We start from the raw sequence: 26,159 nt of genomic DNA, 5'->3' as shown, positions 1-26,159 counted from the left end.
CACCAACACTTGCAGAGTTTCTTCCAGGCATCTCTTCGGGGGGGACCAAGCCCCCCCCGAAAATTTTTTACCCCCCCCCCCCCCCGAAAGAAATGAAATTTATATAATTTATATAGAAAATATATACTTTTAACAGTGTCGGCCCCCCCCCGAAGAAAGTTTACCGCCCCCCCCCCCCCCCCCCGAAGATTTCAAGTGCCCCCCCCGGAGAAAAAAGTCTGGAAGAAACACTGAACACTTGCCATACGACCATAGCTCTGGTAGAATCTTTGAACGGGTTACTTGTGACTGTTAGCACCACTTGATCGCACAGCACTAACATTTCTTTCTCTCGGGGGGGGGGGGGGGGGGGGTGGGGGGTGGGAAGGGAGGACGGCACTTCCCAACCCCCAGTTGCACATCCAGCTCCTCCCCCTAGTTAAATAGTACCAAAAATATAGAAAATTTATACTTTAACCAGTGTTGTCGTCGTGTCGTCAACCACCACCCCCCTCCCCCGTAGGAAAATGTCTAAAAGCTACACCACACACTAATTTTATAATCCTACAAAAGGCGAAGGAGAAGTCCCCTGTTATTGAATACCACCCGGCCAAGGACAATGATTATCTCCCTTCCCTCCATCCCTTCCCTCCATCCTTACTGAGCGCTCCATTTGTGGCTTGCACTAGGAGTGTGTGATGGTTGAACTAGCGGCGCACCCTGGCTCTGTGTTATCCGATAACACATTGTACCCTAGCAGGGCACGAGATGCACGTCTTGCAGTCTGTAGTGCGGCCCGCAGCTAACATAGCCACAAAATGCCAGAATCTTTTCCCTTTATGAAAATGACATCACAGAGTTCCACCCCTCCCACACACCGCCACTAATGTAGCTCTCCATATCGGTAAGTGCCTGACATCAGTGGAAGACTGCCCGTGTTGACAAGCTAACTGTCGCTACTGAAATTCAATATTATTCTATACAGCCGTACAAAAGTGATCTCCCCTAGCTGTTGTGAACTCGCATTATACTGAAGTGATCTTATGTAGGATAAGTAAAAAATCAAGGATAAAAAAAAACGGGTTCGAGGGGTGGAGTAATGGTCGGTGGGGGTTGATTACTATTTCCCAACAACTGCTTGAAAAGTCATCGCAAGTTTCAAACAGTTGCATTTAGACCTAAGGGGTAATATATAGTTACATTGTACATGATTCATGGGGGTCGTGAAGGTAGCTGCACTAGAATAACGTCGTGGTGCCAGATAACGACGTCACTAGCATAGCGTCGTGGTGCCGGATAACGACATTACTAGAATAGCGTCGCGGTGCCTGATTACATCACTAGAATAACGTCATGGTGCTTGATTACATCACTAGAATAACGTCATGGTGCTTGATTACATCACTAGAATAACGTCATGGTGCCAGATAATATCACTAGAATAACGTCATGGTGCTGGCTAATGTTATACTGACGCACTAAACACATTATAATGTCATAGGTTTTAAAAAATATACTATTTTTGATAAAGTTCGTTACAAGGATAATATTACCATTACTACTTATTCATATCATTAATATTTTTTACACATGCATGTAAACACCTTCTACCATCCCCCCCCCCCCCCCCCCCCCGTCCCACGAGTGCTTAAAAATGCTTGGGTTTTTATTTTTATTTTTATTTTTTTTTTTGTTTTTTTTGTTTTTTTTAATTTCATTGCATTGAATTTGGATTCTGTTAAAAAATGATTTTGTGTTTTTACTTTCAGCTGCCTTCCCTGGTCTATACCAATAAACAGCTTGAGATCGAGCCTGAATCAAAATCTGCCACGTCCAATTTTAAACATCTGGAGCATTTAAAATCAAAACTTGTCAACTTTATAAGACCATATCAGTTTCGTGTTGTGTACATTTAGCACCGACTCTTTCATTATCAAAGTGAAACAACTACAACTAGTCTCATCGTCATGGCAACCGACACCATTCCTCTAGCGGCACAAGGGGCGGTAAACAGCTCTCGACTCATCCACCGAAGTAATTTTCGGTTATTCGTCCTTGCCATCTTCTACGTCTTGTTCCTGGTGGTGGGGGCGGCGGTGTTCGCGGCCATAGAGGGCCCGCACGAGTCTCGTCTGGTGGAGCATGTCAAGGACGTCAGGCACGAGTTCTTCAACCAGTTCAAGCACTGCATATCTGGTAGGTTCAGGCACTGCATATCTGGTAGGTTCAGGCACTGCATCTGGTAGGTTCAAGCACTTCATCTGGTAGGTTCAGGCACTTCATCTGGTAGGTTCAGGCACTTCATCTGGTAGGTTTACTTAAGCACTGCATATCTGGTAGGTTTACTTAAGCACTGCATATCTGGTAGGTTCAGGTACTTCATCTGGTAGGTTTACTTAAGCACTGCATATCTGGTAGGTTTACTTAAACACTGCATATCTGGTAGGTTCAGGTACTTCATCTGGTAGGTTTACTTAAGCACTGCATATCTGGTAGGTTTACTTAAGCACTGCATATCTGGTAGGTTTACTTAAACACTGCATATCTGGTAGGTTCAGGCACTTCATCTGGTAGGTTTACTTAAACACTGCATATCAGGTAGGTTTACTTAAGCACTGTATATCTGGTAGGTTTACTTAAGCACTGCATATCTGGTAGGTTTACTTAAGCACTGTATATCTGGTAGGTTTACTTAAGCACTGCATATCTGGTAGGTTTACTTAAGCACTGTATATCTGGTAGGTTTACTTAAGCACTGCTTATCTGGTAGGTTTACTTAAGCACTGCATATCTGGTAGGTTTAAGCACTGTATATATGGTAGGTTCAAACACTGCAAATATGGTAGGTTCAAGATTTTTTTCAGGTTGGTTCAAGTAATTTGTATCTGGTAGGTTCAAGCACTGCATATATGGTAGGTTTAAGCACTGTATATCTGGTAGGTTCAAACACTGCATATATGGTAGGTTCAAGAATCTTTTCAGGTAGGCTCAAGCAATTTGTATCTGTTAGGTTCAAGCACTGTATATATGGTAGGTTTAAGCACCGTATATCTGGTAGGTTCAAGCACTGTATGTCTGGTAGGTTTAAGCACTGCATATCTGGTAGGTTTAAGCACTGTATATATGGTAGGTTCAAACACTGCATATATGGTAGGTTCAAGATTTTTTTCAGGTTGGTTCAAGCAATTTGTATCTGGTAGGTTTAAGCACTGCATATATGGTAGGTTTAAGCACTGTATATCTAGTAGGTTCAAACACTGCATATATGGTAGGTTCAAGAATCTTTTCAGGTAGGTTCAAGCAATTTGTATCTGTTAGGTTCAAGCACTGTATATATGGTAGGTTTAAGCACCGTATATCTGGTAGGTTTAAGCACTGTATATCTGGTAGGTTTAAGCACTGTATATCTGGTAGGTTTAAGCACTGTATATATGGTAGGTTCAAACACTGCATATATGGTAGGTTCAAGATTTTTTTCAGGTTGGTTCAAACAATTTGTATCTGGTAGGTTTAAGCACTGCATATATGGTAGGTTTAAGCACTGTATATCTGGTAGGTTCAAACACTGCATATATGGTAGGTTCAAGAATCTTTTCAGGTAGGTTCAAGCAATTTGTATCTGTTAGGTTCAAGCACTGTATATATGGTAGGTTTAAGCACTGTATATCTGGTAGGTTTAAGCACTGTATATCTGGTAGGTTTAAGCACTGTATATCTGGTAGGTTTAAGCACTGTATATATGGTAGGTTCAGGCACTGCATCTGGTAGGTTCAGGCACTGCATATCTGGTAGGTTCAGGCACTGCATCTGGTAGGTTCAAGCACTTCATCTGGTAGGTTCAGGCACTTCATCTGGTAGGTTCAGGCACTTCATCTAGTAGGTTTACTTAAGCACTGCATATCTGGTAGGTTTACTTAAGCACTGCATATCTGGTAGGTTTACTTAAGCACTGCATATCAGGTAGGTTTACTTAAACACTGCATATCTGGTAGGTTCAGGTACTTCATCTGGTAGGTTTACTTAAGCACTGCATATCTGGTAGGTTTACTTAAGCACTGCATATCTGGTAGGTTTACTTAAACACTGCATATCTGGTAGGTTCAGGCACTTCATCTGGTAGGTTTACTTAAACACTGCATATCAGGTAGGTTTACTTAAGCACTGAATATATGGTAGGTTTACTTAAGCACTGCATATCTGGTAGGTTTACTTAAGCACTGTATATCTGGTAGGTTTACTTAAGCACTGCTTATCTGGTAGGTTTACTTAAGCACTGCATATCTGGTAGGTTTAAGCACTGTATATATGGTAGGTTCAAACACTGCAAATATGGTAGGTTCAAGATTTTTTTCAGGTTGGTTCAAGTAATTTGTATCTGGTAGGTTCAAGCACTGCATATATGGTAGGTTTAAGCACTGTATATCTGGTAGGTTCAAACACTGCATATATGGTAGGTTCAAGAATCTTTTCAGGTAGGTTCAAGCAATTTGTATCTGTTAGGTTCAAGCACTGTATATATGGTAGGTTTAAGCACCGTATATCTGGTAGGTTCAAGCACTGTATGTCTGGTAGGTTTAAGCACTGTATATATGGTAGGTTCAAACACTGCATATATGGTAGGTTCAAGATTTTTTTCAGGTTGGTTCAAGCAATTTGTATCTGGTAGGTTTAAGCACTGCATATATGGTAGGTTTAAGCACTGTATATCTGGTAGGTTCAAACACTGCATATATGGTAGGTTCAAGAATCTTTTCAGGTAGGTTCAAGCAATTTGTATCTGTTAGGTTCAAGCACTGTATATATGGTAGTTTTAAGCACCGTATATCTGGTAGGTTTAAGCACTGTATATCTGGTAGGTTTAAGCACTGTATATCTGGTAGGTTCAAGCACTGTATATGTCTGGTAATTTCAAGCACTATACATCTGGTAGGTTAAGTTTTTTGACAACTTTGTTTCAGAAGTTGTCCATTGAGAATTCAGGTAATTCTGTGACGTAGGTTTACTAACACGCTAGCGTCACGCGTTCTCTAAATTGACGTCACAAAGTCCACCCTAGTCATATTACATTATTACAATCAGAATTCAAACTAAATCTAATATGTTTCTCGTGACCAAACACAGCACATTCTCATTAAACCCCAATCTCCTCCCACATCACTCTCCCCGTGACGTCATTTTTGTGACCCCTCCCCTGTATCGAAAGAGATTAAAGCAACAGAAAATTAAAACTGTTTTCGACATTTTTTAACATGGTTTGGTGAAATTTTAAGAAACGACCCTCCCCCCCCCCCCCAAAAAAAAAGATAATTGGAATTTAACTAGAAAATATATATCCCCCTCCCATCTCCCCCCCCCCCCCCCCCCCCCCGCGCGCTTCCCCGAGAAAAAATTATGAAAGAACCTCTGGATTTGACTGAAACAAAAATTATACAGTGAGGAAAGACAATACAAGGGACACAATCTCACAAGCACAGCTGTTTTTTCTACGTTAACTCCCTTAGTATGAGAGCACCAACACTAGTCATATTTTCTAACCACTTAATTATTTCCTGAAAAGGGCGGTTATTTCCCTTGGAGCTTAAGGGATTACGTGAGCTGGACTCCATACCTAGCTGAGCTGTTGTTGACCTCAATACTTTCATACCAGGCCGGAATAGAGGCCTGGGCGTTACATCAATGTCAGGGGAGAAGAAAATGTGGGCTCAGAGCTTGGGTGCTGTGTAGGTCAAGCCAGAGGCGGATTAAGCTGGGGGAGTGGGGGGGGGGGGGGGGGGGGGGCGACGACCTTGGGTGAATATTTTCTGGAGGCCTGCGATAAACCCAGGGAAAGGCGTCACGAGGTCGGGTGTCGCAATGTGAAGTGATTGGGGGGTGTCACCCCAACTTCCCTCCAACAATTTTCGGTTTGGTATCACCTCTCACCCTACTATTGTATTTTATAACTGGATAAAAACATTTTTTGATAGTAAATGTCAGCACTGTGCGGGTGGTACAATTTAACACTGGGTTATATGTAAACTTTACTATAAACTGAACGTGCAAAACATGGCCATATTAATAAAGTAACAGAATTTTTTCAAAATGTATTTTTTTTTAAAAATATAACAGGAACAAGAGTTTAAATTCAGTTCTTTCTAAATACTCTAGACCAAAATAAACCATATGTAACCAAGTCACATCAGTCAAGTGTAGAGTGTGACCTGATATTTATAGAATAGAAAACATTCACCTGTAAATATAACCTGTGCTTATCAGATCACTTTATTACACGCAACACACGGCGACAAGAATCAATGGCCGAACACGTGTTGCTCAAGTCATACGGAGTGACTCGCCTATTGAGTTAACACAAAGGCATGTTGTGACTTAAGTCATTATATACGGAGTGACTCGCCTATTGAGTCAACATAAAAACATGTTGTGACACATGTCATCTGTTGCAGTACAATTAGACCTTGATTAGGCACGATCTTATTTAGAGCAACTCACATGTCTCCAACATGCATGTACACGAGTAATTCAGTCGAAGTTGGTCGAATCTTCAAATGGTTGAGTTTTCAGAACCCCCAAAATAACGGGGGCATCAGCCTAACATCAATCCGTCACGTGGTCAAGTGTGTCAACTGGACACCTCTCCCCCCTCCTCCCCATCCCCCACGACATTAAATAATTTATGAATTATCTATGTTCTAAAATTTATGAAATTTCTTGTTTAGCACATAACGTATTTCCAAGTGTGCTCTCTTGTCTTAGTTGCTTCTCCATAAAGTGACCTTTTATGTCTAAAATGAGTTGCCTCCCTGTATAGTTTCTAGATCTGTGGCGAGTTGCCTCCCTAAAAAAAATAAAAATGGGCCAGAGTTGATGTTGTTAAAGATCCTAAAGAGGATTGTTCGTGTCTGTAATCTACTCACTAATATACTCAGCAAATATCAGCGCTAGACCTAACCTTAAACATATCTTTAACCCTAACATCACCGTCGTCCATTGATTGCATGACAGTGGGGAGCAGAGTTTCTTCCAGGCATCTCTTCGGGCGGGGGGGGGGGGGGGGGGCGCACTACAGACTGCAAGACGTGCATCTCGTGCCCTGCTAGGGTACAATTTGTTATCGGGTAACACAGAGCCTGGGTGCGCCGCTAGTTCAACCATCACACACTCCTATCCTAGTACAAGCCACTAATGGAGGGCTCAGTAAGTAAGGATGGAGGGAAGGGAGATAATCAATGTCCTTGGCCGGGTGGTATTCAATAACAGGGTAGGGGGCCCATAATAACACGGGACTTTTCCGCCCCCCCCCCTCCCCGAACGAAATGAAATTTATAGAATTTATATAGAAAATACTTTTAACAGTGTCCGCCCCCCCCCCCTCTAAGAAAGTCTACCGCCCCCCCCCCCCCCCCCCCGAAAATTTCAAGTGCCCCCCCCCCCCCCCCGGAGAAAAAAGTCTGGAATAATACTGGTGGGGAGAGATACACACACCAAAACCAGTTGATTTGGTTTAGTGTTAGGTTGAGAGTTTCAGAGCTTGCACTATTGTTAGTGTCTATAAACAAATACAGATTGTAGGAAGTAACACATAACACAGCCTGGCATGAGCCTCTGTAACGAGTAATGTTATACAACAGTAGAATCAAATTCTGGCAGGGGTCAAAGGGCAGGATTCGGCCAGTTCTGGAGGAAAACAAGATCGGGGAAATTCCCGGCGGACTGGTAGCACGTTAATGAATCAGACATCTTGTCCCCGCCCACGTTTGACACACGGGGCCGGTCACGTGGGAGGGCTGGCAACACGGGCTGTGAATGGACACCTCGAGATATTGAATATATTTCTAGGGGTGTGTCGGCCTTCACACCTGAATATTGGAGCTGTGTCGGCCTTCACATTGGGACATAAGGCACGTTTAGCAGGCACATAATGTCGCATACAACATACAACAAGAATAAAACGCCACTCTTCATATGATGTAAAGCCTTATGATTAGCCAAATTTATCTCGAGCTCTGGTTGGAAGGTTCTGATCACGTGATCAATTTGTCCCATAAATACGAATGTCTTAATTAGGAAGGAAAGCAATGTCTGAAATATTCTCTAAATGTCCAACTTATTTTCTTGAAATATCCAAATGATTTAATTCAGACTATCGAACATATTACCTGCAAATGTTCGACACATTTGATGAACCAAAGGTCCGTGACTTAACAGACTCACAATTAGCTTGTATCATCAGTTGTATCAGACGCCGTGATGTCTTTAGCCGTGCCCACTACCAAGATTCCCAGTAAAATCCATCTGTTAAACATGGCGAGCTGCACAAGGGACGCCATCCATCACCGTGGTTCTGGGGGACATAATTCATGACAACTATCCCTTTTATCGACGGCGATACCGCGAGAAAAGCTGATAACGGGGTTTGGATGATAATTCCTTCTCCATTTTCTACACACACGACTACCGTAGACGCTAAGCGGTCTTGCGAAACTAGCAGGAGATTGATATTGGGGTTTTTACCCTTAAGCTCACCTCCTATTTTAGCTCCATAGTAAAACCGTCTATTTTTAGCTCATTAAGAACCTGCCCGAAGAGAAGGACACAGCTAAGGGAGGTTATTAGGAGGTAAGTCAATATTTCTATTGCAGTCCTCAGGACAAGTTGTCTGCCCCCACAGTAGTTGTCTTTTAATTAGCACGTTGGGAAAAAAACACTATGTTGAAACTGAAACTATATTACTAGGAGCAGTTATAATAGAAAAGGATCAGCTATTTAATGAATTTATAAATCATTGAAGTTCCCCTCATATACAAAAAGCTATTTGATCATTGTTTACCCCCCCCCCCCTCCTCTTCCCTTCACCGTTACACGACTAATATTTTACGTAGATGTTTGTTAATCACAAATGTGATGCTACAAAAGTGCTGACTGTCGCAATTCAAATCACATGATTTAGCTGTCACAATGCGGCTGTCACAATGCAACTGTCATGATTCAACTGTCACAATTCACCTGTCATGAGTCAACTGTCACAATTCAACTGTCGTGAGTCAACTGTCACAATTAAGCTGTCAGAGTTTCCAATCCATCTCCTCCCGTCCTCTGTGCTGCCAGCCAGGTTCTATTACCTCATTTCTCCTTAAGTGTAGCCATCATTAGCACACTTAGAGCGGGTCCCACTGTCTGCTAGATTATCTCCCTTGATATCTCCCCCCCCCCCTGATATTACCTCCCCTGCCATTATCTCCCGTGATGGTCTGGAGTACCATCATTTCCACCTCTGCCTAAAGCTACTGAGCTAGTCTATTGGTAGTCACTTGGTTGGTTGTCCGTTTTGGCTGGTCAGTTTTTGGTGGTCAGTTTTTGGATGTCAGTTTCTTTGATTGTCAGTGATTTTGTTGGTCATTTTTGATGGTCAATTTCTTTGATTGTCAGTGATTTTGTAGATCAGTCTTTGATGGATAGTTTTTTGTTACTGGTATTTTTACGGTGAATGTTGTTGGTAAGTCTTTTTATGGTCAGTATTTTTGATGGTCAGTATTTTTGATGGTTAGTGTTTTTGATGGTCATTGTTATTGATGGTCAGTGTTTTAGATGGTCATTGTTATTGATGGTCAGTGTTTTTGATTGTCAGTGTTTTTGATAGTCAGTGTTTTTGATGGTCAGTATTTTTGATGGTCATTATTTTTGATGGTTAGTGTTTTTGATGGTCATTGTTATTGATGGTCAGTGTTTTAGATGGTTAGTGTTATTGATGGTCAGTGTTTTTATGGTCAGTATTTTTGATGACCATTGTTATTGATGGTCAATATTTTTGATGGTCATTATTTTTTATGGTTAGTGTTTTTGATGGTCAGTACTTTTTATGGTTAGTGTTTTTTATGGTCAGTGCATAGTTTGCATAGTGTTTAGGCTGGCGTGCATTATTATTCAAACCTTTCAACCCCACCCCGCCTATTTATTACCACCAACCTCCCATCCCCGCCCATCTAGCCCCATATTGCCTCCCATCCCCGCCCATCTAACCCCATATTGCCTCCCATCCCCGCCCATCTAACCCCATATTGCCTCCTATCCCCGCCCATCTAACCCCATATTGCCTCCCATCCCCGCCCATCTAACCCCATATTGCCTCCCATCCCCGCCCATCTAACCCCATATTGCCTCCCATCCCCGCCCATCTAGCCCCATATTGCCTCCTATCCCCGCCCATCTAACCCCATATTGCCTCCCATCCCAGCCCATCTAACCCCATATTGCCTCCCCATCCCAGCCCATCTAACCCCATATTGCCTCCCATCCCCGCCCATCTAACCCTATATTGCCTCCCAACATCCCCCCACCCCACACACACACTTAAGAAACCCAAGCAAAATTGCGCAACTGGATACATAATTTTAAAGTCTTGTGTCCAGCGCCAGTAGGGTCAAGGTCAAAGCCTGTCTATGGGAACAGCAGATGGGTTTCTTCACGGCGTTTGATGGCTTGTTCGCATCAGGGGGTCGGCTGTTTCCAGTCCCAAATTTGGGGTCGGCTATTTCCAGTCCCAAATTTGGGGTCGGCTATTTCCAGTCCCAAATTTGGGGTCGGGTGTGTCCCGTCTCAGATTTGGGGGTCGGGGATCAAATGTTGCATGTCTGTGTATGTGTGCGTGTGTACCCGGGTGAGTGTATCGTCGGATGTCAACTGACATTGGTAGATAACATCACTAACTACTGACATTGGTAGATAACATCACTAACTACTGACATTGGTAGATAACATCACTAACAACTGACATCGCTAGATTGCATCATTCATTCGGGTTAACGATTGAACGTTTTTTCCCCTATTAACGTCTAAGCTGGCCTTAGTTTTTAATTAATTACTGACGTGAAATTAAGGTCACATTCTATTTTAAGCCCACACAAACGACAGGTGAATTGATAATTTGACCTGTTTACCATCGCAGCCCCCGCCTTCGCCCGCGTATTTAAGGCCTCGATGGTAATTAATGGACCAGTCGATTTAAATATACATGCCATTACATTTCTAGCTAGAACTCACTGCTACCATTTTATTGTAGCCCTCCAAAAGCTGTTTGTCAAGTGTTTGTAGCCCTTCATGAACTGTTTGTCAAGTGTTTGTAGCCCTTCATGAACTGTTTGTCAAGTGTTTGTAGCCCTCCATGAACTGTTTGTCAAGTGTTTGTAGCCCTTCATGAACTGTTTGTCAAGTGTTTGTAGCCCTTCATGAACTGTTTGTCAAGTGTTTGTAGACCTTCATGAACTGTTGGTTAAGTGTTTGTAGCCCTTCATGAACTGTTGGTTAAGTGTTTGTAGCCCTTCATGAACTGTTTGTTATGTGTTTGTAGCCGTTCATGAACTGGTTTTTAAGTGTTTGTAGCCCTTCATTAGCTGTTTGTCCCGCTTGTGTCGAGGGGCCCAGATGAGACTGACGTCACAAACGTAAAGGACGTCATGACGTCATGACGTCTCGCTTGTGTGGAGAGGCCCTGATGAGACTTCTCCCCCAGCCCTTGCTGTTTCGTTCAATGGTCATCTCGGCTCTGGCAATATTATTGATCTTTGCCATTGAAATATCAATTATGTGTCTTCAGATTTTATGTTTTAAAACGGTAAAAACACACACACAAGAACTCCTTTTTAATGGAACAAATCTGAAGGTGAAGTTTAATAAACATTCGAGGTTTCCACATTTTTTAGGACATGTACAGCATATATATACAGGCTATATATATATATATATATATATATATATATATATATATATATATATATATATATATATATATACAGGCTATATATATATATATATATATATATATATATATATATATATATATATATATATATATATATATATATATATATATATATATATATATAGATATATATATAATTTAACGCGTTGAATAAATAAGAATTTTATAAATTACAGTAGTAGGCATACAGTTATAAATGCTTCATCAACCACTTATATAAAAATAAAGTATTTATTTGCTATCCCCATTCCCCTGAACAAATCCTTATTACCGTGGTTAAATTAATCACTTAAAAATACGAGGTCATTACTCCTGTCCCGCACACGATTCACCTCTTTTACCGTTGATTAATTTTAAATTTAAACATTAATATATTAACCGTTAAAAAAACAACAACCTGCTACCAGCTGTGGATTGAAATCACCATTAGTGAATCGACCGGAGCTGTGTCTTGTTCCCGCTGTTACAGCAAGGGAGAGAACTCCAGTAATACATCACAAGGGATGTAACCGAGTGGAAACACTTGTTTAAAAATTATTTAAAAAAAAAAAGAAAACCCCATAAGTGTGCATATTGCCATCACAGCAACTACTGTACTGCACTGAGCCATCGTCATTTTAATTGTTAGCAAGGGCAGTTTTTTTTTTCTTTTTCTTACGATCCCTGCTGCTATTTATGGTGCCCAGAAGTGACGTTTTGCAATTATTGTCCACCAAACGACGTCACAACGCTTAAGCATCTCCATTAAAAAAAAAAAAAAAAAAAAAAAAAAAAAAAACACCCAATTATTTTAAAGAAAATGAACTATTCTCATCTTTGAAACCGACAAAGTTATTTAATCACCCCCCCACCCAGTGGCGGATTAAGGGGGGTGCTGAGGGGGCTGCAGCCAGGGGCCCCCGATTTTTAGGGGCCCCCAAATTTCCTTTTTCAATCATAGTAAATTTCCCTTTAACGTGAAATCTTTGGGTTTTTTTTTTTGGAGTTTTTTACTATAAAAGCCAATGTTTTAACATCTGAATGACAAGTTTATTTCAATTTTTGATCAAAATATCAAACTCGAGCACACACTTTAGTATAAATACCCGCCCAGACAGCGTTTGCTTATAACAATAAATTGGGTTGATTTTAGAGATCAAAAACAAAAACAGCGGTCGAATTCTGACACATAAATGACATGTGAATACTGTATGATTTAAACTTTTAAAAACATTTATAGGCCTTTACTTTTAGTGAACGTTAATATGGCGTTTACATGCCAGGGATGACGTTCTTTAAATGGACGCCAGTGGAAATCCAACTTTTTGTGGGCCTCATAAATGAATGACACCTAAGAGGGTGGAGGTGTGGGTTTTCTTACGCTAATACCGTGCTTACTGTTTTAGTTGGGCCTAGTTTAACCCCTGTATGTTATTGATAATTTCCTACATAATGTGGTTTGATATTCTTTGTTTTCTTTTTGCGTCTATAATCAAACAAGTGCCACCAGTCTTTATCGTCTGCTCTGTAACGACATAATATTCTCATGGATATTTACGTTTGTTCAAGGTTAGTCTGCATTTCCAGCTTCCTCATGCCCAATATAAAAACTTGAATTACAGTTCAATAACTATCGTGACACGGATATACAGGCTCAGGAGTTTGACTCCCATTAGCCAGGGAGGTCTCGACGTAGTGAACTTCAACTAAATGGCAAATTGTGGACTGAATCAGTCTCACTGAGATGTTGGTTTGAAACACTACATGATGGTCGCTTATCCATCTGTAGGCTCTATCCAGGCTTTACTTCCCCCACCACCAGACGCAGGACATCGTCTTACCGTCTGGTACCCGGCTAGATCGCGGGACAGAGGTCGGAAACTTCTACAGGCCTAAACTAAACAGTCATAAATTTAGTGCTACTGACGTAGCTGATGGATCTCGCCTGGGTGTTGTTAGTGTGTGTGTCGTGGTAGTGGGTGGGGGACAACATTTAATCATGATAAAAATGAGTACATATTGGTTAGATGTTTGGGGATCGGCGTGGTCGAGTCGGTAAAGCTCGTGGATGCTTAACCGAAATGTCTCGAGTTCAAATCCTCGGGCAGATGAGGCTCGTTAGCTGGGGGTAGTCACTATTCTAGGAGAGATAACTCCAAAATCAAACATCTGCTATAGTTTGTTCTTGGTTGGGCAAAGGCTGTGGAAACAAATTAAAATAAACCGGGAGTGATCTCCCCTAAACTTTCTCGAATTTTCTTATATAAAACAACAGGGGATGGGAACTCTATTTTAAATACTTAAAGTTTTTAAAATAGAATAAAATCTCGTAAAAAAAAAGGATTGCACACCAAGTGAAGGCCAAATAAAATGCGCATAATAGTGCGCAATATTATTAGTACTTTATACATTTACATGCGTTTTTTGAGAAATCGGAAATAGCATAAGTTACTACTTCCGGTCAACAGAAATTACTCACAATTTGACAGATGGTAGAGAATTAGATCTTGTACTTACATGTGAAATTTCATTTATCTATCTGAAATAGTACTCAAGTTATAGGCTTTTGAAAAATTCAAAGTAGAAAAAGTACCAGTTCCGGTTATCGGAAATCGCATAAAAGTTGATACGGATCTACGATTTTGATAAAATACTTATATATGAAATTTCATCAACCTAGCTGTAACGGTACTCAAGTTATCGTGTTTACACACACACACACACAGACACATACACAGACACACAGACATACGGACAAGATTGCCAAATTATGTTTTTCCGTATCAGTGAGGTGTAAAACGTCGAGATTTGTAAAAATCTTTTTTTTTTTTGCACGGATACAAGACTTTCTCTATACTTCGTATATACGAGAAAGTAAAAATAAAATAAAAGTGATTGCTTAAAGTAGAAGTTGGGGCTTTCGTTAATCGAGGTACGATAGTCTTGAATTAAGTGGCTCAATGTTTAACTGTGAGCAGGTTATTTTGTTTCAGTTTTAATATTAGCAAACAGATAGCCATTTAGGTTTGCTATAATTTGAATGCAATAGTTCATACCTTGCCTGTTCGACATGCTTCTATTTCAACAAAGAATGAATCATTCCACATGACTTGAGATACAAGTGCCCTGAACCCTGCCCATTGTCCCTGGACTCATGGTGTGCATCCCAGTTTGTATTACAGTGATAGATTGAGCATTACCAATATTTACAGTTGAATGTGTTCTGTTCCATCAATAGCACATGAACATTGAGACTTGATTAGTTTGATCTGGTAACAGCAGTTTTATTTTATCATAGCGTATTTTTGAACGAAGACAAACGTAGTTGTTCCCGTGTGTTATTTCATTATTAAAATTTATATCTTTTACTTGTATGTGAAATTTTCATTTATCTATCTAAAAAAGTACTCCAGTTATAGGCTTTTAAAAAATTCAAAGTAGAAAAAGTACCACTTCCGGTTATCGGAAATCGCTGAAAAGTTGAAAAGGATCTACAAATTTTATATAATACTTATATATGAAATTTCATCAACCTAGCTTTAACGGTACTCAAGTTATCGTGGCTACACACGCACAGACACACAGATACACAGACACACAGATATACGGACAAGATTGCAAAATTATGTTTTTCCGTATCAGTGAGGTGTAATACGTCGCGATTTGCAAAAATCTCGATTTTTTTTTTGCACAATTACAAGACTTTCTCTATGCTTCGTATATACGAGAAAGTAAAAAAGAAAAGCAGGCTGAAATCAGAGTCAATGGTCTCAATGGCGCCTAACCAGTTGACACGTATGCTTAATTGTATTGGAGGGGATCCCTTCCAACACTAAAATTATGATCGAAGAAGAAGAGAAGAAGAAGAAGGTTAGATGTTTGTATCCAATTTACCGCTCATTGAACACAATTGACAGCTTTTTAAATTAGCAGTTTTGTAAATATCTGTGTCGAATGTTCCTATAAGTTATAAATAAACCATTAATATCTTGAATGGTATGCTGATTAGGATATATATATATATATATATATATATATATATATATATATATATATATATATATATATATATATATATATATATATATACAATCAGGGGCCCCCAAAAAGTTTCAGCCCGGGGCCCCGCCCAAGCTTAATCCGCCCCTGCCCCCATCTCAACACCACCTGTTGTTCCACATTGTCACCAATGTCACCCCACACTAATTTATTGTCACCAATGTCACCCGTATACGTAACATTTTACATATTGTCACCAATGTCACCTCTTCACGTAAAATTTTGCCACCCCCACACGTAACACATTGTCACCAAAGTTACCCCCCATAAGCCACACACCACCAAAGTCAGCCCCTCCCCCTTAACCACCAGAAGACTGATTGATGTACGACCAGGCCCATGTGAGCTGTGGTTTGAAAACTCTGCCGGGAATAAAAACCAGTAGCTCCATTAAATTAATGGACACACCGCCTTCCATTATGTAGGTGACAGAGTGCTGGCCCCATAGTTCTATTTTTAGCTGATGACCTCGCGATGAGTGAAACAATAATCAAATCACATCCGGTGTCGTCTGTTTATCAAATTACTTTATCAATGTTTGGCTAAATCATCTGACGGGAGCAACGGGTGTCGACGCTCGCGTTACGCGAACGTCGCATTGTGAGAGATATGGCGCAACACAGTTCACCGGCCCGCCGTGACGCGGGACGCCAGGTGGTGTCCGAACAAAAATCACAATCCGTGCTGCGGCAGGACGTACTGTGTTCCCGTCTGCCGGCTGGAGATAGCCGTGTTTGTGTGCTGTGTGTTGTGGTGTAGGTCTGTGATGGTGCTGACTATTCGATTATCCGTTGATTGGTAGGTCCGTGCTGATAACTAATTAATTCATTGGAGATTAATTACTTTGACGTCACCGGTCCCGACTCGGGAGTTTAACCGACATAAAGTGACTGGAGTTATTTTATCAAATGACAAGTGACAGGCGATGTGATAATCACTAGACCATTCTATTGTTCTGGTAATATAATACTAGATCTAGACCATACAACCGTTCTATTGACGTGATATTGGACTATAATATTGACGTGATACTAGACCATATAACCGTTCTGTTGACGTGATACTAGTCTACTAGACTATTGACGTGATACTAGACCATACAACCGTTCTATTGACGTGATCCTATACCATATAACCGTTCTTTTGACGTGATACTAGACCATACAACCGTTCTTTTGACGTGATACTACTACTAGTCTACTAGACTATTGACGTGATACTAGACCATATAACCGTTCTATTGACGTGGTACTAGACCATACAACAGTTCTATTGACGTGATACTAGACCATACAACCGTTCTATTGACGTGATCTTAGACCTTATAACCCAGTGTTTCTTCCAGACTTTTTTCTCCGGGGGGGGGGGCGGACACTGTTAAAAGTATATATTTTCTATATAAATTATATAAATTTCATTTCGATGGGGGGGGGGGCGGTAAAAAAATTTCGGGGGGGGGGGGGACCCGAAGCTCCCCCCCCCCCCCCCCCCGAAGAGATGCCTGGTAGAAACTCTGATATAACCGTTCTTTTGACGTGATACTTTGCGTCTCTGCTCTGCACAATATGCACGAGATAAATGTCTCGGTTGGTTTTGGAGACTGCAACTTCAGAAGTTTTTCAAGACAAATTTCTTCTGTTTTAAAGACAATAATCTGTGCCGTGTTTTAAGAAAATGTCCGCTGTCTTAAAGTCAGAAATAGTTTAAAAATTTCCAAAACCGAAATGTCAGCCGTCATAAAGACTGTATTATAACCAGCGGTTCTCACCAAACGTAGCCCAAGCACCAGACGTCCTCAACTTCTGACACTTTGATGCCTGGGTTTTGGCTTTCTTTCTCGACTATAAACATAACTTAAAACGACCGTTAGCGTTCGTGTTAAAATGGTGCTGCTGTACTTCAGTTTTTTTTTTTTTTAAAAGTCGATAAAACATTTTTTCTTAGTAAATTAAGTTTTATTTCCTTCCAAATTGACGCATTTTATTAGATATTTTCAACCCCTCTAAATGTAACGTTTTCCATCCATAAAATGTGGACTGAAATTCAATAAAAAGATCTAAGTACGATTTTTGATGACAGACATTTACAATTTATTTAATGATTCGTGAACGTGTTCTCTACAAAAGCCTAATTGGTTAGCTTGCTGGACCATACAATTCTGGACATGATGTGTGACCATTTTGTAACATGTAGGTAAAATGTTCACTTTGTGCACGCCAACACAAAACAAATGCCGGGGTGATCTTTTGACTAGCCCGTCCTTCTGGTGAACGTATTCATTCTGCCACAGTGAACTGTGAACAAATTCATTCTGCCACAGTGAAATGTGAATACATGAATAAATCTCACTAAAAAATAAATTTGTTCCCTCAGAATATTTTTCATTTTTTTTTGCTGGTGTAACAGATCCCCAGTTTGTTGGCCAGTTGAAAGTTTTCGCTGGCAACAGTGCTGAAGGTCACCCGCGAATGCATCCGACTCCCACCCTTTCCCACTTTCTTTATTCGGGATGCCTTTAAAAAACGCGAACTCGTGACAACATGACCTAGATTTGAAAACTCGTGACCCCCAAAACAGCAGTCCATACAACGGCATTCTTTGTTGTGTAACAGTCCAGTTTTGTTAAGTCGGATTGTTTCGTGTGGATAGGCCATTATTGTGTAGGGTGGGTGTTTTTATCACACCAGCCAAATATTGTTCATTGTCGGCTGTTACGGTCTGGTTAGCCAGCGCGCGAGGGAAAGTGTTGCGTAATGCCGGGAATTGATATGTCAGTTTTGATTTCGGCCGTTGAACAAATACTGTTTTTGTGATGCTCACCGCATTTTTTTTTCATTCCAGAGCGCAGGCTGTCTTAGATATTTTAACAATAGGTTGAATAGGACGGATTTTAACAGTAGACTGAATATGACTGAATATAACGACTGATTATGACTGGTTAAAACAATAGACTGAATATGACTGGTTATAAAAATTACGGAATATGACATAACAATAGACTGAATATGACTGATTATAAAAATTACGGAATATGACATAACAATAGACCGGAAGTGACATCATCGCTGATATTTACCTTGATATAATTGAGCCAATTGTGGCCCGTATCTTATCTTAGTTTGTGTTAGCTGAGGTTCAGTAAACAAACCAGGTCTCGTGATGTACAGGCTTGGCATTTACTGGGGTCTATACTTGGGATACTGGGGTCTATACTTGGGATACTGGGGTCTATACTTGGGATACTGTTGGTGTAATACTGGGGTCTATACTTGGGATACTGTGGTCTATACTTGGGATACTGTTAGTGTAATACTGGGGTCTATACTTGGGATACTGTTAGTGTAATACTGGGGTCTATACTTAGGATACTGGGGTCTATACTTGGGATACTGTTAGTGTAATACTGGGGTCTATACTTGGGATACTGTTAGTGTAATACTGGGGTCTATACTTGGGATACTGTTAGTGTAATACTGGGGTCTATACTTGGGATACTGTTGGTGTAATACTGAACAACACAAGAATATTAATATGAACAACACCAACGTATTAACATGAACAACATCACAATATTAACACGAACAATACCAGAATATTAACATGAACAACACCAGAAAATTAACATGAACAACACCACAAATTAACACGAACAAGACCAGAATATTAACACGAACAATACCAGAATATTAACATGAACAACACCAGAATATTAATATGAACAACACCAGAATATTAACACAAACCATACCATATTATCACGGTCAACACCACTACAACACTGTGTTGTAGGGTGTTGCCTCCACCAGGAGGGCTGCCGTGGGGAGCCTAGTTTAATCTAGCTGGGACAATCTGTTGCATGTCATGTCAGATTTTACAGTAGAATAGTTATGTAACGGTGGGGTTTAGTAGCCGTTTGATTATTTCCCACTCCCCCCCCCCATACCCCTCTCACCCCTATGTTTACAGATGCCCTGTAGTAAACGTAATCCTAGTAGTAGTTGTGTGGGCTGGTGTATCCATTTTGGGCGTGTGCCACAATATGTGTTGGTAACCTAGGCGATGGGCTGAGGGGGGAGGGAGTGGGGGTACAATAAAAGTTAGTTGCAGTTGTCCACCCCTGTCCCCAAGTGCCCAGCATTGTCCCCTAGGTCATAAAACTCCCTTGTTACTGTATCATGATGTCCCATGTATCACGATGTCTCCTGTATAACGATGTCCCCTGTATCACGATGTTCCCTGTATCACGATGTCCACTGTATCACGATGTCCCCTGTATCACGATGTCCCCTGTATCACGATGTCCACTGTATCACGATGTCCCCTGTATCACGATGTCCCCTGTATCACGATGTCCCCTGTATCACGATGTCCCCTGTATCACGATGTTCCTGTATCACGATGTCCCCTGTATCACGATGTCCCCTGTATCACAATGTATCAGGATGTCCCCTGTATCACGATGTTCCCTGTATCACGATGTCCCCTGTATCACAATGTATCAGGATGTCCCCTGTATCACGATGTTCCCTGTATCACGATGTCCCCTGTATCACAATGTATCAGGATGTCCCCTGTATCACGATGTCCACTGTATCACGATGTCCCCTGTATCACGATGTCCCCTGTATCACGATGTCCCCTGTATCACGATGTCCCCTGTATCACGATGTCCCCTGTATCACGATGTCCCCTGTATCACGATGTCCCCTGTATCACGATGTCCCCTGTATCACGATGTCCCCTGTATCACGATGTCCCCTGTATCACCTGTATCACGATGTCCCCTGTATCACGACGTCCCCCCCCCCCATCACGATGTCCCCTGTATCACGATGTCCCCTGTATCACGATGTCCCCTGTATCACGATGTCCCCTGTATCACGATGTCCCCTGTATCACGATGTCCCCTGTATCACGATGTTCCCTGTATCACCTGTATCACCATGTCCCGTGTATCACAATGTCCCCTGTATCACGATGTTCCCTGTATCACCTGTATCACGATGTCCCGTGTATCACAATGTCCCCTGTATCACGATGTTCCCTGTATCACCTGTATCACGATGTCCCCTGTATCACGATGTTCCCTGTATCACCAATACAACCCTAAACACACATTTACCACCAAGAACACGGCCGTTATTCCTACTACACTGTTCCTTTTATTGTCAATTAAATATGGCAGCTAATCGCTGTTATTATCGACATTTACCCCAGCTTATAAGCAGATGGTACCGCATCAGATGTAGATAACTAACCACACTCTAAACAGCAGCCATTGTATTATTTAAAACTTTGAGGCTTATTCGTTCTTAGTCTCTACCTCTCACGCCATCGGTGGCATTTATGTTAATTCTAATTATTGTTTTCGGCTGTACGGTTATCTCCCATTTAGTTTTAAACTTGAGAATTTAAAAAAAATGGAGTCATACAAAAAATGAGCGATAACAGATAAAAAAAATAGAAGTAACTGAATAGTAAAGTTTAAACTTCTGACGTTAAAACAAATATTGCGCCAACAACGCTGGTCATATGGTTTTTATAGTGCATGGCTTAGACCAGCGGTATCCAAACTATCTGTTTGCTTCCCTTTAAAAAGCCAACCCCAGACGTCTCTCAACCCATATATATATATATATATATATATATATATATATATATATATATATATATATATATATATATATATATATATATATATATATATATATATATATATATATATGTGTGTGTGTGTGTGTGTGGCTCTCTCACTCTAGTCCTTGCCTCTCTGACTATAGTGTATGCCTCCATTTTATTCAGCCCTCTCAGCAATTACTCTAGCCGTCTCATCAATTATTCTTACTGAATAATCAATTAATCTAAATGTATAATCAATTAATCTAAATGTATAATCTATTAATCTAGCGGTCGCGTCAATTAATCCAGATGTCCCATTAATTAATCCAGATGCCTCAACACTTAATCCAGCTGTACAAAACATTAATCTAGCTATTTCATTAAATAATCAAGATGCGTCATCAATTAATATAGCTGTAACAAAACTTAATTCAGCTGTCCAAATTAATTAATCGAGCTACCCAACTCTTAAATCCAGCGGCTCCATAAATTTATCTATCTCTCCTATCAATTAATCTAGCTCTCCCATCAATTAATCTATCTCTCCTATCAATTAATCTAGCTCTCCCATCGATTAATCCAGCTGTCCAGTCAATTAATCTAGCTCTCCCATCAATTAATCTAGCTCTCCCATCAAGTAATCTAGCTCTCCCATCAATTAATCTAGCTCTCCCATCAATTAATCTAGCTGTCCCATCAATAAATCCAGCTGTCCCTTGAATTAATCCAGCTGTCCCATCAATTAATCTAGTTCTCCCATCAATTAATCTAGATCTCCCATCAATTAATCTTGATCTCCCATCAATTAATCTAGTTCTCCCATCAATTAATCTAGATCTCCCATCAATTAATCTAGCTCTCCCATCAATTAATCTAGCTCTCCCATCAATTAATCTAGCTGTCCAATCAATTAATCTAATTCTCCCATCAATTAATCTAGTTCTCCCATCAATTAATCCAGCTTTCTCATCAATTAATCTAGCCGTCCCATCAATTAATCCAGCTGTCCCTTGAATTAATCCAGCTGTCCCATCAATTAATCTAGTTCTCCCATCAATTAATCTAGATCTCCCATCAATTAATCTAGTTCTCCCATCAATTAATCTAGATCTCCCATCAATTAATCTAGTTCTCCCATCAATTAATCTAGTTCTCCCATCAATTAATCTAGATCTCCCATCAATTAATCTAGCTCTCCCATCAATTAATCTAGCTCTCCCATCAATTAATCTAGCTGTCCAATCAATTAATCTAATTCTCCCATCAATTAATCTAGTTCTCCCATCAATTAATCCAGCTTTCCCATCAATTAATCTAGCTGTCCCATCAATTAATCCAGCTGTCCCTTGAATTAATCCAGCTGTCCCATCAATTAATCTAGATCTCCCATCAATTAATCTAGATCTCCCATCAATTAATCTAGTTCTCCCATCAATTAATCTAGCTGTCCCATCCATTAATCTAGCTGTATCACCTACTGCCTAAGCCTATGTAAACCAACTTTGACAAGTCGCGACCTGGAACTCTCCACCGGCCAATCACACATCGAACTTGTATTGATCTGTCTGCTGGGGACGTCTACACCTTATAATATCTCTTTAATGCCTTTGCCTCTGGTCAGTTGTTAATTGGACGTAGAAGAGTTACAATTTGAATCCCCATAGCTGCTGGCGCTTTCAAAATTTAGCCAGACCGTTTTTAACGAAACTATTCCCAGTTATTCAGTAAAATAAAGACAGTCGTATTTTAAAAAAAAATGTTGGGAGTGCTTTAAGTTTGAGGTCAAATTATTTTATTAGTACAAAATTCAACGGATGATGATTAAAGACGAAAATGTAGAGTTAAAAGACGTAAATGACTTGTAGATAACCAAAGTAATGACTAAGCTGTTTTCATTTCGAAGGAAACCCGAGTGTCCCGTTAGCTGATCATGTAGGATCATCCTGTCGTTGGCCCGGGGGAGTAGATCGACTGGGATTCTGTGGGGTTGGAGCTGTCAACACAGAGATACAATTTGTGTTGATTTAAACAGCACTGTGGATTATCAAAACAAAACTGTACACACATACACAACAAACTGGATAGTGGGATATTCCTGGATATATAAATAAAGTCCCTGGTCACATCCATGGATACAAGTATCACGGACACGTTTTATTTGTTGGTGACGTAAGACATTGCCACACGTGTAACCCGTGTGCTGACCTTTGAACTTTGACGAGAATGGCGTCCAGAAAAAAATTGTCCTGGTGTACCACGCACCCCATCTGCAGACTGTTCACACACATCGCCATTTTCTTCTGTTACCTGTGTGGAGGGGCGGCCATCTTCATGCACCTGGAGAGCCCTAAGGAAGCAAGCCTGGTGGCGAACCTCCGAGAGATGAGGAGCTCGTTCTTAAACAACCACACCTGTATCACAGGTAAACTTTTCTTACAACCACACCTGTATCACAGGTAAACTTTTCTTACAACCACACCAGTATCACAGGTAAACTTTTCTTACAACCACACCTGTATCACAGGTAAACTTTTCGTAAAACCACACCTGTATCACAGGTAAACTTTTCTTACAACCACACCTGTATCACAGGTAAAGTTTTCTTACAACCACACCTGTATCACATGTAAAGTTTTCTTAAAACCACACCTGTATCACAGGTAAAGTTTTCTTAAAACCACACCTGTATCACAGGTAAAGTTTTCTTAAAACCACACCTGTATCACAGGTAGGATATCGTACACAACCACACCAGTATAACAGGTAAAGTTTTCTCACACAACCACACCTGTGTCACAGTTCTCACAACCATCTTTAGTTCAATCATTGTTGACTGTAACAGATCTAAACAGCTCAGTAATAATAGTCGACTGTTGCTGTTATTGAAGTTCAATAATAATTGTTGACTGCAAGCGATCGTAAGCATGGTTGGGGTGGTGGTTTGTGTAGTGTGTGTGTGGGGGGGGGGCGTGTCTCGAGTCACACGTGCAAGGAAATGTATGTGGGTGTGTGGGCGGCTCTCGAGTCACACGTGTAAGTAAATGTATGTGGGGGGGGGGGGTCGAGTCACGCGTGTAATAAAATGTGAGGGGGGGGGGGTCGAGTCTCGCACGTGTAATATAAGCTGCTATGTGAATAAATACGCTCTATACTAAGTCCTGTTATCGTAACTCTTCATCTGTGGTGTTTAACTTCTTCTCTTGGACTTCCACATGATAAACATGGACACTTTCTTTTGGGTTGACCTTGCTGCCACAATCACGTGACCCGGGCTGCTTTTTGTGATCTACTTATGGCTTCTGTAGGATATTTTTGTGGCGGGGTGTGACAACAACGGGGGTGTATTTTGTAAAAACAACGCCCCAGATTTCACTTCAGTTCAACCCCCCCCCCCCCACCCCGACGATAAACGCTGACCAGATAGCAAATCCTAACAAAGAAATGCGTGACTTAAATACAATCTCTTCTCTAGCCTTTAATGTCATTTTAATGTCGACTTTTGATGATCACAATCGATTGCTCGACAGGTTTTTTGTTTGCCGTTTTGTGAATGTGCTCACGTTGTGGGGTCATCCATTGTTGTATCATTATCGTCTGGATGTCATATCAATGTAGTTTCGATGTCATAATCATGCCATATCAGTGTCATATGCATGTCATGTCAATGCCATGTTCATTTAAAATTCGCTATAGATTGTCATCACAGTGCTTCATCTACGACACACATTAAGTCGTTATATTAATGTCATATCTGTGTGATATTGATGTCATCTTCTTGTCATGCCAGTGTCATTATACTTGTCATATCCAGAGGTGTCATGTTGAGGCAGTCCACTTATACTGACCATGGCTTGGTTTTCCTATCCCCAGTATGTAGACGTGTGTGGTTTTCCTATCCCCATTATGTAGACGTATGTGGTTTGCGCTAAATAGTTTTAAAATAAATAAATTGTACCTGCCATTTAGACTGACAGTGTTAGCAAACATTGACTGACAGGTTGGCTAACTCTGATCAGCACAACACACACTGGATCAATCATGGTGTCATTATTGATGCGCTAAATGTTAGACGGATGTTTGGCAATCAAACGCAGAAAACCACGATTGGGCCAACTGGCCATCTAACAGAACAAGTTATGGCCCTCTAACACTGGATGCCCAATGGCCCTGTATTACAAAACAAGCTGTGGCCCAATGGCCCTGTATTACAAAACAAGCTGTGGCCCAATGGCCCTGTATTACAAAACAAGCTGTGGCCCAATGGCCCTCTACCACATAACAAGCTGTGGCCCAATGGGTCTCTACCGCAGAGCAAAGATACCCAGCGAGACCATCAGGCTGAGAGACACTAGCACACTAGTTAGGACCTTCTCGTTAGCAGCCAAGTGTCGAGGCAAATACCGAAGCGGACTATCGGCTCAAGTTCTCCTTTGTCCCCGCTAATGAATGTCTTCTGCGTGTGGCTTGTGTCTTCATCCCCACCCCGACCAGCTTATTAATGTGGATATAAATAGTCTTGTTGATAGTCCCCCCGCTTGTAATAAATGCTGGTATTGAGGCCAGTTTTTCTCAATTCCCCCCCCCCCCCCCCCCCCGTACAAAATTTCCTTCTGGTTGCCGAGAGTTTTATTACATTTTGAAATCTATTTCCATTATAAGGTCTAGAAGAACCGCCTAGATACCAAAAACTTTATTACATTTTAAAATACAGTTTGTTCCGTACATGGTACCGAAAGTTTCACATGTTTTTCTATTCACGATAGACGTT

At 40.8% G+C, this 26,159-nt stretch overlaps 1 protein-coding gene across 3 annotated transcripts in view; it reads left to right on the top strand.

Moving 5' to 3' along the window:
• Nucleotides 1–1,769: 1,769 nt before the first annotated feature.
• The window catches only part of LOC131941792 (potassium channel subfamily K member 6), a 37,425-nt gene continuing 13,035 nt past the window's right edge, over nucleotides 1,770–26,159 (top strand). Inside the window, exons 1-2 of one of the 3 annotated variants that reach the window (XM_059301304.1) lie at nucleotides 16,410–16,570; nucleotides 23,295–23,813. In XM_059301304.1, coding sequence (XP_059157287.1) covers nucleotides 23,615–23,813 — 199 coding nt within the window. In that variant the 5' untranslated portion in view covers nucleotides 16,410–16,570; nucleotides 23,295–23,614. Of the gene's footprint in view, nucleotides 2,176–16,409; nucleotides 16,575–23,294; nucleotides 23,814–26,159 lie in introns of those variants that run through there. The other 2 variants (XM_059301308.1, XM_059301303.1) reach the window with 2 other exon arrangements.

This window comes from Physella acuta, unplaced genomic scaffold (genome assembly GCF_028476545.2).
Source record: "Physella acuta isolate Inbredline_101_S28 unplaced genomic scaffold, ASM2847654v3 ptg000373l, whole genome shotgun sequence".
Classification (NCBI taxonomy): Eukaryota; Metazoa; Mollusca; class Gastropoda; family Physidae; genus Physella; species Physella acuta.
Note: the sequence above shows the minus strand (reverse complement) of the source record. Positions and strands in the feature narration are given on the sequence as shown.